Source organism: Camelina sativa, chromosome 11 (assembly GCF_000633955.1).
Source record: "Camelina sativa cultivar DH55 chromosome 11, Cs, whole genome shotgun sequence".
Taxonomy (NCBI): Eukaryota; Viridiplantae; Streptophyta; class Magnoliopsida; order Brassicales; family Brassicaceae; genus Camelina; species Camelina sativa.
The window spans coordinates 7,822,162-7,835,759 of NC_025695.1; the positions used below are offsets into that span (position 1 = coordinate 7,822,162).

At 35.4% G+C, this 13,598-nt stretch overlaps 2 protein-coding genes and 1 pseudogene across 5 annotated transcripts in view; 1 reads left to right on the plus strand and 2 right to left on the minus strand.

Moving 5' to 3' along the window:
* Window positions 90-3,394, minus strand: LOC104722272 (annotated as a pseudogene).
* On the minus strand, window positions 4,149-7,266 carry LOC104722273 (heterogeneous nuclear ribonucleoprotein 1-like). Its single transcript, XM_010440414.2, has 5 exons — window positions 7,051-7,266; window positions 6,713-6,823; window positions 6,291-6,527; window positions 4,776-5,889; window positions 4,149-4,677 (listed from the first exon to the last, which is right to left on the minus strand). The coding sequence occupies exons 2-5, from the start codon at window positions 6,722-6,724 to the stop codon at window positions 4,664-4,666; spliced, it is 1,377 nt and encodes a 458-aa protein (XP_010438716.1). The 5' UTR covers window positions 6,725-6,823; window positions 7,051-7,266; the 3' UTR covers window positions 4,149-4,663.
* Window positions 11,259-13,598, plus strand: part of LOC104722274 (probable WRKY transcription factor 20) — a 4,439-nt gene continuing 2,099 nt past the window's right edge. The window contains exons 1-3 of one of the 4 annotated variants that reach the window (XM_010440417.2): window positions 11,259-11,655; window positions 12,705-12,860; window positions 13,077-13,587. In XM_010440417.2, coding sequence (XP_010438719.1) covers window positions 11,419-11,655; window positions 12,705-12,860; window positions 13,077-13,587 — 904 coding nt within the window. In that variant the 5' untranslated portion in view covers window positions 11,259-11,418. Of the gene's footprint in view, window positions 11,656-12,329; window positions 12,420-12,704; window positions 12,861-13,076; window positions 13,588-13,598 lie in introns of those variants that run through there. The other 3 variants (XM_010440416.2, XM_010440419.2, XM_010440418.2) reach the window with 3 other exon arrangements.

Here is a 13,598-nt window from a genome sequence, read left to right on the forward strand (position 1 = left end):
TTTTCCCCAAGAAGACGACGACGATATAATACGACAGCGTTTTAGTTTCAGCGGCTGAGCATTGGGCTCATTTATGAGGCCCAATAACGGAGTGTATATTATTACTGAATTCTCAGGAAAAGATGAATCAATCAATACATGAATGTTTCCAAAAGACCAAAACCGTTACAAATCTTTTTTTAAGCGGTTTTGATAATGGCTGATACAAAAGAACGACGACAAGACAACAACATATAGTAAAAGGAATGACCCGAGAAGGGTCTTTTGGTCTGAAACAATCAGTAATGGTGGTCTTGATATGTAGCTCCGAACTCTGCTCTCCAAGCCTGATCATCATCGTAGTCATCGAAACTTACAGCCTTTGTTTGATGTTCTTCTGATACTTCTTCTATTTCTTTCTCCTCCTCATCCTTGTACCATGGCTGCAATAGTGCTGATCCTGGTAATTTGCTCTCTGCTAAGTATTGCTTCATTGTCCCTATTTCTGTCTTGTGTCTGCTCTTTAGCTGCTCCATTTGCTTCTTCAGCCTCTCTTTCTCTTCTTCCACCACGCTATATCGTTCCTGCAATGATGGTTTGAGTTTGAGCCATTTTATTTTATTAAAACAAAGTTTATATACAAACTAGAAACACAAGTTTGGTTTACTTAACCTCAGAGACTTGTAAGGCTGTTCCGATTCTCTAAGTCTGACAAGTAGTTCACCAGCAGCTTGGACAGCTTCAACTGTATCTTGAACCTGAGTTCTTAGGCTCTTGTTCTCCTTCTTCAAGAGCTCTCTTTCTTTCTCTTTCTCAGCTCTGATGGCAGAAAGCTCTGCTGAAAAGGCTTTGGCGAAACGCTTTCCATGGCGACCGTTCATAGCGGCCCTGGATGCTGCCTTTTTTACATCTGTTATTCCAGCCATCATCACACTGTGCTTCTCCCCAAGTTCATTGTACTTCTCCTGCAGCTCCGTGTACTGCTCTATGAACCTACTGTGGCCAAGCATAGCTCTAGCGAGTGCGTCATTCAACTCTTCAGTGGCTAACTTCTCTTGCTTGAGCTCAATCTCTAGATTCTCAGCTCGACTACGATGGTTATCGATATCCATTCTGAGATCATCTGTTAAGGATATCCACTCACTCTCCATTTCTGTCCACATCTCCCTTTCTTTCTCTAGAATATCACTGTTCTCACCAATCTTGGTAACATCAATGCTTTTGCGCATTTGAATGGATCGTAGTAGCAAAGAGGATCTCACATTGTCTGTAGACTTAGTCGGCTGCAGCTTGCTCTTTAGGACTGCAATCTCCTTGAGAAGAGCTTCCTTCTCGCTTACATCAAAGTTTGCTTTTCCAAACTCTCCACTAACTTGTTTTGTCTCATATGTTTCCTTGATGACCTCTATTCCATCTTCTCCATCTCCAGATTTCCTAAGCTGCAAAACAAGGCCAGAACACAGTTTATTCAATTTAGATTGCCATTCTTGTCAAAATATGTATCAATGAAAATCAACTGGTAGCTTCACAGGCTCCTCCACAGCTGTGTTGCATATTGGTGTAAGTTAAGAATGATCAAAAATAGTTTCTAAAAAATCTGGTTCAAGCTTTTTTGACACTAAATAAATATTTTATCAGGTTTACAAGGTTCTTACCAGGCGAGTTAGCTCCTCAATTTTAGCTGCTTGCTCCGTACACATGTTCTTGAGATGTTTTTCGTTCGAACCAGCTTCTGTTACCTAATATAGGAGAGAATATAAGATAAGTTGCCAAGTAGAATTACTAAAACTAAAAGGTATAATGAATGTGGGCAGATATCTCAGGTTTTGTAAACTTACTTCAGCTTCTTGTTCAACTTTCTTGTTACATGAAAGACACACAGGAGCTTTATCTTTTCTAAATGATTGGACTGAAGCATTAAGATTTTCAGCTTCTGCGCAGGGTTTCAGTGCCATATGGCCAAAAGAGAAGGAAACAGAAGAGCTTTTTGATAGTGAGCTCCCTTAATGATAGTCTATAATTTGTAGTCCTCTCTGAAGACTAGCAGCTAGAGAATCTGTAGGACCTGAAAGCTTCTTTGACATAGAAGGGCTAACTTGATTGGCTTTCATGTTTCCAATGTTGGAACTCTCAGACACATTCCTAGGACTTGCTGAAAAGTTTGTCGATGCAGCCACGCTCTTCTGGACATTCTTAAACTTAGGAGATTCTGAGAACATGGGCTCTTCTAGAATATATGTAGGAAGCTGTGATCTGATTGAAATGCCACTACCCGCTACATCGAATCCAACATTGTCGAGCTGGCTTGGATCACAATCATCTGCAAAGTCAGCATCTTTAAGGTTTCCATGCTTGGGCATCTCCAAGTCTTGTGAGCAGACATCATCATCATTCTCTTCACTCATCGACTCTGCTTCGTAGCATGAAGCACTTCCAAATGAGGAGTGAACAGAATCAAAAGAACCATGAAACTTGTCAATATGTTTATTCAATTCCAGCACATTCACCTCTTCTTGCCTCTCAGACTCATCTTTTCTTGGACAAGACATGAGTAAAGATTTGTTGATACTGACTCTCAGTTGACTCAAACTGTCCCTTGCAAAGTGACCACTCTTACTTCCATCAGGTTTGTACCCATCAGACTTTGTCCTTATGAGCTCGTCCTGCAAACAAAATCACAACATATTGATACCTCAATGTCAGTATATAATAAAACAAATTCACATCAGATATGTAAAAAAAAAAAGATGATACTTGCAGCTAGCTATATGTGACAGTAACAAAAGCAAAGACCTTTAATTCTCGAATCTGGTCACCCAATGGGTCGTCGTCTTCCTCTGTAATTTCACTAGGCACTGAATTGGTTCTTCTAGAAATCACACTTGTGGCTTCAACCTTCAACGGTGAATTCACAAGACTTTGCTTGTCTTCAGCAAAATTGATTTGTCCCATTTTATTGCCCTGTTTAAAATTTCCCCAAAAAAACGGGTCTCTCAGTAATTAATAGAAACCTAATCTAACACTACCACCACAGATCAAACATGCTTAAAGCAACTACAAAGCAAAAAGGAACGAACTTAGAAAGTATTAAAGATGTGGAAGTGTACTTCAACAAGCTCTCCGACATTTGCTAGGGATTTACCATCCTTGGAGGATGGTAAATTTATCATGAGCCTGTTGGTTTGGATCTACGGGAATAGAGTTCTCGTCGTTGGATCTGGGAATCTTAGTTTCTGGGTTTTGGATTGGTGGTTTCTGCTTCGCTGAGATTGATTTTGGAAGCAAATTACGGATGGAAGAACTTGTAATGCTGCCTAAGAACCTGTTCTCGCTTAATATCGCTGGAGACTTCATTGTTTTCAGAGATAAGAGGTAGTGAGAGTGAGAGAGCGAGAGAGAGAGAGAGAGATCTGAGTGTTTTGTAAGAGAGAAGAAGACTGAGAGCGGCTTTTTGAAATGTCTGAATTTCCCGATTCGAACGTTGGGATTTTTGAATTTACTTTTTTTTTTTTTTAAACATTTTAAAAAGGAGAAATACAAAGGAAAGAACAAATTATTATTATTGAAGATGTTGATTAGGCTGAAAAAATTTTACGTACTTAGTGGGAGAGAAATTAGGTATGGCAAAATCCCACATTGCCATTGGATAGGAATAAACAAATCAAAAATCTTATAAAGTTTATTATAACTTAAGGATTCTCAGACCTTTAAACCTACTTTTTATAGTATGAAACCCAACTATTTTTATGGAAACTTTAAAGTTTAATCTTTCATCTGATTTTTTTTTTTACTAGTTCGTAGCAACTTATAAGAATAATAAGGGCAGTAATGAGTATGATTTTTTAATCCTAATGAGTAATGATGTAATTGTATAATGTTGTTGTTCTGAATCAAAGTGTCCATGCATAGTTTAAGGTTGGTTTATTATGTTGTGTGATTTGTCACTCTTGTTCCTTTTCGTCCCATTTTGTTTCAAGTAATTCTCAAATCCAATGGCTTTCTTTTCTACCATACAAAGTCATTAATCAAATCACATACAGTATATGCTTAACAAGTATAGTAGTGAAGCTTATGATCAGACGAGAAAAAGGAAACCAAAGTAAAATATCAAATGCCACAAAATAATCATTTTGGAGCCTTTTGCACAAATGTTTTCTCTCTCACGCTAATAGAAAAAAAATAATAATAATAATCCAAAAGTTCCCATGAACAATTCGAATCCAAAGTTTTTAAAAAAAAAACTGTAAGAAAAAAAAAATTAACAATTAGAGTTACAAACAGAGCACACAACATCATGAATCTTGGAAGAAGAAGAAGAAGAAGAGATCCCTAAACAAATACTGATCGAGAATCAACGATCTCTTTGGTCATTGCTATGGAAGACGAAAACACTGAAAAACCAAATCTTTTTTTTATCACCACCCATGTTGTTTGTTGTATCTTTGAAGCTACCAATCTGATCTTATCTTATGTAAGAATTTTTAGACGTAAAAACTTTTTTTTTTTTTTATGTTTGTGAAGAAGCTAAGGACGAAAAAAAAAACAAAACAAAGAAACTCACTGTGATGAAGATAGTTGGTTTCTTTCTCTACTTGATATCGAATAAACAACTCTTCAAACTCTGCAACGGTAATTTGGCTGTTCTTGATCTCTACAAATCTCACTTCTTTTCGTCCATTTTTGTCTATGCTTCAATACCTGAAAACGTTAATCAATCTTTATCACCTTTTGTCAACTGGAAACTAAATGATATGCAAATAAAAGATGGGTTGTTTGATATCGATGAGGGTAGCTACCTCTATTTGTTTGTCTATTTCCGACATTGTAGTTTCCAGGGTAACCTTCTGAGGCATTAGCAGATGGGTCTGAGCCTACATTGTCAATACCAAAGCCATAAGAGCGAGACAAGCCGTCAAACTCATTAGAAGAAGACTGATTATGAGGCATTGACTGCTGCTGCCATGTTGAGTCGCTATAAACCGAGTTGCCTCTATACAATTCCCCTATAGAGCCATCAAAACCATTCGTGTTACCAGAAAATGACAGCCCAGAAAGTCCAGAACCCATCCCATAGCTTCTTCCATAGCCATTGGTATCGCTCGCCACAGAAGAAAGTCCCCAGTTTCCTCTGTTGTTACCACCACCGGATACTCCCAAATTCCAACCTGGACCTGAAGAATCGCTTCTGTTTCCCCACAAGTCTCTGTTGCTCGGGTTGTAAGCAGAGTCACCTCTATTGTACCCAATTGGAGAGTTGTAACGGTTTGGTGAAGCACCGTTGAAGTACTGGTTACCTTGGATCCGGCTGTACCCAAGATTGTTTCCATCAAAGCTTGAATTCAAATTCAGTTCTTGATTCAAACCGAGACCAAAGCTAGAGAAAGCATTTCTACCGCTACCAATAGGACTAAACCGGCCAGCAGAGCCTAGATTATTGTTGTTATAACCAGGAGGGAAACTATTGAAGTAGCTATTAGCAGATGACCTGTTAGAGACCACTCCATAGTTGTTACCATACCCAAGAAGCGGGCTTCGGTTAGGAGGAGTCGAGGAGAGCTCCTTTGGCACTGCTCTTTTAACCTCGACCATCTTTCCGTTTAACTCATGGAAGGTCTTGTGGAGAACCATATCAACAGACTCTTCAGAATCAAAAGTGATGAAGCCAAAGCCTCTTGGCCTCTGCGTATTATGATCATACATCACCACAACATCAGCAATTGTACCAAACTGATCAAAGTAGTTCTTGAACTCAGCCTCAGTAATGCTGGACGGTAAACCTCCAACAAAGATCTTCTTTGTCCGTGCTCCGCCACCATTACCACCATGGCTGGGTGAGATAAGGTGCATTGGACTGGCGTGTCGTTTTAGCACTTGCTGATCATCCCGTGGGACAGCTTTCTTTGCCTCGACCTGCAACAAAAGACAGAAGTATTATTCATTCTTTTCTCATTGATCTAACACTGACATTGCCACTTCAACAAAGCAACAACAAATTCTTACACAAGTTATAACAGCAACAGCAAATCCAGAAGTTAATGACAAAAGAAGTTTTTAAAAAGATCTAAACTTTGCTGTATAGGACTCATCGATAGAGGACACCAAACAGATCTCTAAGAGAGCATGACCACAGAAAGATCGAGACTTTAGAACAATACATTGCTCAAGACTAGGATAATTCACGAGTAGAGAACCATAAGATTTAAAATCATTACATAAAGATCGAGACTTTAGAACAATCCATTGCTCATCAATGTAAAAAAAAAACAACAATTTGATGAACTTGAAAGCTACGGATCCAAAGGATTACTAACCGTGCGGCCATCAATGATGTGTTTCTCCATGATCACTCTCTCTGCAACAGAAGGATCTGCAAAGACGATAAAGCCAAAGCCACGAGCACGTCCAGTGGTACGATCTCTCATGATCACAGCTTCAACCAAATCTCCATACTTGCCAAAATACTCTCGCAGCCGTTCTTCATCTGTATCCCATGAAATCCCGCCAATGAAGAGCTTTCCCAGATCCGATCCCGATTCCATCTTTTGCTCCTGCAAAAACACAAAACGCGATCCATGAATCCGATCTCACAAACACGGATCAGATTTGCTAAATAAATGACGATTGCCAATTCGATACTGAGACGAATCTGTTTTTACTGGGACGATCGTGTTTTAAGATTCAAAAGAAGAGCTTCAAGTTTAGAGATTTATGATGAATATGTTCAAGTTTTTACCTCCAGATTCATCTTATCGAAGTTGTGAACGGAAAAGAGACAAACTTGTTGTCTGAAACAGAATCCAAATTCTAGTGCCCGATCAAATAGTAACTGAGTATCTCTTCAAATCTGACAACGGATCATCAAAAACATCCAATCAAAAAAAAAAGGATTTTGAATAAAACCCAGAAAGAGATATATATATAAATCTTCAGACAAAAGTTAAATGAAACATAAGAAACAAATCAACGGTAAGAGAAACGGCAAAAATGAGCAGAGACAGTAATATTAAAAAAAAAAAAAAACGCCAGATTTGAACAGAAACCATCAAAAACTTGTGGAGATGTGAAATTCACCATTTTTTTGGAGAAGAAGAACCAGATGATAATGATGATGATGATGATAAATAAAAATGTGGGAAAAACCTTTTTAAGATCTGGAAAAAGGGACAAGGACAAGAGAAACAGAGGATGTTTTGTTCATTCTATAAGACATCCACTCTCTCTGTCTCTCTCTCTCTCTCTCTTTCTCTCGTTCTCTTCTTCTTATCAATATGATGGCCTCTCTTTCTCTTTCTATATCTCTCAAAGTTATTAAAAATCTTTCCTTTTTTATTGTGTGTAATGGTTTCTTAATTTATTTACCAAATCCATTAAGAAGGATTCTTTTTTTCTCTTGAGGCCAAAGATGGTAAAAAAAAGAGAGAGAGAAGAACCAACAGTCACATGTAATAATAGGGGGAAGAATTTGAGATTTGCATCTCTCTCTTTTGGTGTAAAAGAATCTTATTTTTAGGGTTGTTAAGAGAGGAGGAGGCCCGTAACACAGTTTGATGGGAAGATGATAGCTCTTTTTCCATTTTTAAAATTTATATTTTCCCACAAAAGATATTAATCTCTTTTATTTACTTTCTACGCAATAATAATACTTCATAAATTATTTTGTGAAATTTTTACATTTCCTTTTAGATTTTTATTCATTTATGGAGTCTCTCTCCCCAAAAAAAAAAAAAAACATATTGTATTGGCGATTTAAATTCACAGAAAACTATTTTGTGTAGCCAGCATAACAATTTTTCAAAATGCTAACATCACCATTCAGCAATATAAATTCCCCATTTATTTGAAGCCATGTATATTTTAAAAAAGTGACTAACTTTATTGTCTACTTGTGAATTCTTCTACAAAATTTTAGTTAGTAGCTGAATGTTTAATTTTATGAAAATTGTCTTATATAGCTTTATTTCCTATGATCTTATGTATATTATTTATTTAATACTCTTAGAAATATTATACAAAAATGGACTTTACATTATGTAGAAATTATGTTATACTATAATAATATACAAAATAAAGATTTTTTACATTCATATCAAACCATAAACATACATTTTGTTTTTTATTTTAAGGTCATGATAAGTAGATAAGAATTAGCATAAGCATGTTTACCAAATCCATAGCACATTATTCCTTGCTTTGGAAACAAACTATGTTTCAACTTTAGGCATATATTTAGATTTATGATTTATCTAATTCACTTTAAAATTGAAAGATTGTTCAAAACATAATTTGTAGTTTAGGGATTTCTATTGGTGTCATAAACGTGTCATAATATGACTTTAAAACTAATAATATGTGTTTGTGAAACTTATAGATGACAAAAGTATCACAAATTTTTAAAATTTAGTATAGATATTTATTCAGTCACTATCTTAAAAAGTTGAATTAATAAAATTAAATATATAATTAACAACGATCGATGGAAGAAACAATAAACATATATCTTTTTTTGAATAGACATATTGTTAAGGTTTCTCATATTTTGAAATTATTTAACGCGTATGCGTGTAATAAATTACTTGTAGTTATGTTTAGTTTAACATAAATTTTTTACTTAGTGTCACATTTTAATCTTATTTTTGGTCATTTGAATCGATTTATGAGATGTTGAAAGCATTTTACAAAAGCACGAAACAACTTGACATATAAAACTAGGGAAATTATGTTCTGCTTTCTTAAGTCTTAACACTAGGCAATAAGTAGTGTGGTTATGTTGTTATTAAGTATAAGAAGCACTGGTGGATGTATATGTATGGTCAAGAGACCAAATGACATCAAACTAACTTGAGCGTTAGAGAATTACCGAGAAAACACAACACCGGTTTTTATCAAAAAAAAAAAGCACCACACCGATTTCCCAATACTATTTTGTTCGTTGGTGAATAGACTTCTAGTATACGAACCCACAACATCTATTATACGTTTTTTTTTCATTAACAGCATGACACATTCTACCTATTATAGTATTATGATATATAAGAATAATGTAAGGAAACCCATTATCAGAATATTTTGATGTCTACGAGTTTTTTTTCACATTTGATGTCTACGTTGACATATATTTTTAATATTTGGGTACTCGATACTATCTTTTTTTATATCACAAAGATAGAATCATATGCCCCTACATGAAAATAATAGTATATTATTTTTGCATCAAGTTTACTCATTTTAATATTCTGTTCCATTGACATTTTATCTTTTCATATAAGGGCAAAATTATTCTGTTAAGTAGGGGTTTTTTTTAAATAGTTAAAGGACTTTCATTAATTAAAGTTCAAAATACAAATACAGGGAATCCAAATGAACCATAATAAACAACCATTTTTAAGCATACCAAGCAGAGCAACCATTTTCATCCTCTTTTGTGTGGCCATATTTTTATATGATGCCTAAAACAAATATAGTTTTCTATAATAATGTTTAGACGGAGAAGATAGGATCTATAGACAGCTGAGCTTGTCCTGTGTGGTGGAAAAGGTCTTACCCCAAATGTTCTAGTTGGGCATAATGATGTTTATGAGTATCCAAGGGCTACATAATTATATTCATTAATTAATAATATGTAGACGGCCAAAAATTATTATTAATTTGTGGCATTTGATGATCTCGTAATACTTTTGTATAAGCAGTTAGTTAACCATATGTCAAATTGTTAATTAATCTCAAACATATAAAACGTAGAAACACCTTTCTATATAAAATGATTAAGGTGATCAAACAGAAACTGCTAATGGAGATTTTAAGCACTTGCATTGAAGAGAATCCACTCCTAAGAAAGGTCCTTTTAGCACTTGAGTAGTACAAGATCACCATTCCTCGTGAACTTAAATAATTCAAAATCCAAGTGCTGGAAAATAAATACTAGTAATAATAAATAATTAATAAAAAAAATCCAAAGTACACCACCAAACTAAAAATATAGAAACCGAAACCACCTTTTCTTGGTCAAATGTTTGATCAAAATTATGATGATGGTGTGGTTATGTGAAGGGGACAACACCTTTCTAAACTTTGAAAATTTCCATGCAAACCTTTTCCGTTTATAGATTATTGTAAATAGTTTTATTTATTTATCTACCAAACAATAAATAAATGTCGAGATTTTCTTAATTTTTTTAGGTTAAGAATGTAAAGATTACGAGTAATTTAGTAACTCTAAAATCTTAACTAATCATGATGTATTTTTTTTATCCTTACAAGTTATTCTATATGTTAAAAAAATAAAAAAATAAATCATTGTATCAAGTTATCCACATTCGAACTAGTAGAATCATTAAAATCATTATTTAAAAACGTTTGGAATAATAATAAATGACTGGACAAAAGAGTTTTATAGTTTTATTCAGAAACGACATTGAAATATAGTACGAAGAGAGAGATACATAATTCTGTTTTCTAGTTGTTTCTATCTTTTTACCCATTCTTAAAATTTTACAACCAAAGAAACACATGAATAAAATTATATATAGAAATTTGAAAAATTCTATAAGAAGGTTTGAGGTGGACCAACTTGGATCCAGAATGTCACCATTATAAATCCTAACTGTTATCCACGCAAGTAGAACACAACCACTAACCCCACAAATATAAAGGGACCAATAGCTTCAATTTTTTTAATAAATAAATAAATATATTTTTTGATTTAATTCCCACATGTCGAAGGCAAATTAATAGTATAATTTATGGTCCATATAATTTGACTCAAGGGACCTAGGCCCATTTAAACCCAACGAAAAAAACATAGTACGGCCCCAATTAGGTTATTTTATCAATTTCATTATCACGGATCAAATTAGGTTTTGTTTTTGTTCAATTGCAGAGGTTCTATGACTAAATCGATTGATGTTTTGGCCTCTCATTCATAAGAGAAACTTGTGTGTTGCAGATCATTTTTTTTTCTTTTTCTTTTTTTTTTCAAATTTTGACAAACGTCCATGAGAATTTGTTACAAATTTAGTTAAACGGCCAATTTTTATTTTAATTATGAATAAAGTCAATTGAATTAAAAAGCTTTTGTAAGTAAGGTTTGTTGCTTCTTGTATTTGTTTTTGTCAACTTTAACGTTTGTTGGTTGCTGCTTTTTACAAATTGATCAAACCAAATAAAGAAAAAAAACAAAAGAAATATTAAACAAAAATAAAGGGCAAAAAAAAAAAAAAAAAAAAAAAAAATTAAAACAAAGAATTGAGGAGGAGAGAGTGAGTGGTGTGAAGTCAATTTCTTTCTTATTTCTTTCTTTCACTGAATAATAGTAATAATCTTCACACACGCAGAGCGCAAAAAGCTCTCATCAATACGCCATAGCTGAGAGAGCTTCTTCTCCTCTTCCTTCCCTTCCATTTGCTTGCCTCATTCTTCTATCTTTTGTGGAAATCCGTGGAAATGAACCCTCAGCTTAATGACCGGAAGGAGCTTCATCAAGTCGATCGCTCGGCGACGGGAGATCTCGCGGCAAGACACGATTCAGCCGGCGGAGGAGGAAGCGGAGGTGGAGGTGCGAGGTATAAGCTCATGTCACCGGCGAAGCTTCCGATCTCCAGGTCGACTGACATCACGATTCCTCCTGGGTTGAGTCCCACTTCGTTCTTGGAATCTCCTGTTTTCATCTCCAATATCAAGGTACAGGCAACATCTCACCTACTCTGCTCTCTTCTTCTTCTGTTGTGGGTAAGATATCAGAGTTTTCATCTCATTTTGTGGTGTCGATTTGTGAAATTAGGTTTTCTGATTTCGTTTCTATGACCTAAAATGATTTTATTTCGTGAAAATTGGATTGTGCCAAGTTGCAAAACTGAGTTTGGAATTGGATTCAGTCGAATAACGATTTGATATTTTTGTCCCACTTGTTTCGGTTTCTAGTTGCTTCAACTCTGATTCGGATCACTGTTCATGTTGAAGTTTAAAAGTGGAGCAAACGATTCTTTCTAGTGTAGTGTTTCGTAGTGGGGAATTACTTAAATTAGGTTCTATAAGTTTGGTGTGTGTGTTTAGATGCTTTTTGCTTGCTCACAAGGAAAATACATTGGACTTAGAGTTTCCATTTTTGTTTCTTATATCCCTAACAAGTGATTAAAAAACACTATGATAAGTTTGCTTACGTTAGAGACTTTGGCTCAGATTCTGATTCTTCCTGTTACTATATATTCTGCATTTGTGTCCGTTCAGATTGTTCTCTGGAATAAACCATTTTCTTTATCATGTTCTATTGGTTCCGCTGGATTGTTTATATATATCCTTCTCTTGCTCTTTGTCGTTTCTTCTTCATACTGTCGATCTTGCTTATGTTAGTTTGCTCTTTCCTTTTTTCCTTTCTTTGTAAATTGGGGTTTGTTAGCTGTGTATGAATTCCATTTGCTTATATGAGCTATTAAATGATTTTGTTGGTGAGAAAAAGTACTTTACTCTAATGTTCACCTTTTAGAGCTATAGAGTAATCTTTTTGTGGGTTTAGCTTAGCTTATGTTCGTATACCAAACTGACGAATAATAGGTTATACGTTGCACCTTCTTAGTTACATCTTCTTGTCCCTTGATTGAACTAGAAATTGTTTTTTTGTTTGTTTTAGAATACTGGTCATTTGATAGATCTGGTTCAGGTTTTACAAAATTCGATATGTATTATGTTCTATACATGCCATTGATAATACGCCAATTTTCTTTAACTTTCAGCCAGAACCTTCCCCCACTACTGGTTCTTTGTTCAAGCCTCGACCAGTGCACATTTCTGCTAGCTCAAGTTCTTATACAGGCAGGGCGTTCCATCAGAACACCTTTACTGAGCAGAAGTCCAGTGAATTTGAGTTCAGACCGCCTGCATCCAATATGGTATTGTCCAAAACAATCTGTTTTTTATGATTAGCCTGTATTGTACTGTTCAGAGAGTGGACAACATGTAAAACCTTTCTCCTTTGCATACATATAATAGCATGCCAGTCTTTCATTCGTTTCATAAGGAGCCTTGTATCGAAAAGCTCACAGTTCTTAATTTTCTTGTATATTGTTGGGTAATGACTTTGTCTAAACATCTCTATTGATTTCAAGGTTTATGCAGAGCTTGGCAAGCATAGAAGTGAGCCACCTGTACAATTTCAAGGCCAGGGCCATGGATCCTCACACTCACCTTCTTCGATCAGTGATGCTGCAGGTTCCTCAAGTGAGCTAAGCCGGCCAACTCCTCCTCGTCAGATGACATCAACGAGCTCAGATATTCCTGCTGGATCTGATCAAGATGAATCAATCCAGACTTCCCAAAATGACTCTAGAGGAAGCACTCCATCGATCTTGGCTGATGATGGTTATAATTGGAGAAAATATGGTCAAAAGCATGTCAAAGGGAGTGAATTTCCCCGGAGCTATTATAAATGTACACATCCTAATTGTGAAGTGAAAAAGTTATTTGAAAGATCTCATGATGGGCAGATCACCGATATCATATACAAGGGTACACATGACCATCCTAAACCTCAACCTGGTCGCCGAAACTCTGGTGGTCTTGGTATGGCTGCACAAGATGAAAGGCTAGACAAGTATCCTTCTTCAACTGGTCGAGATGGTAATCATATC

Excerpts from the sequence above, each read along its gene's own strand:
- LOC104722273 (XM_010440414.2), bottom strand. Across the intron at positions 5,890-6,290 it reads ACATCATTGATGGCCGCACG|GTCGAGGCAAAGAAAGCTGT; the intron begins GTTAGTAATCCT and ends CTTTTGTTGCAG.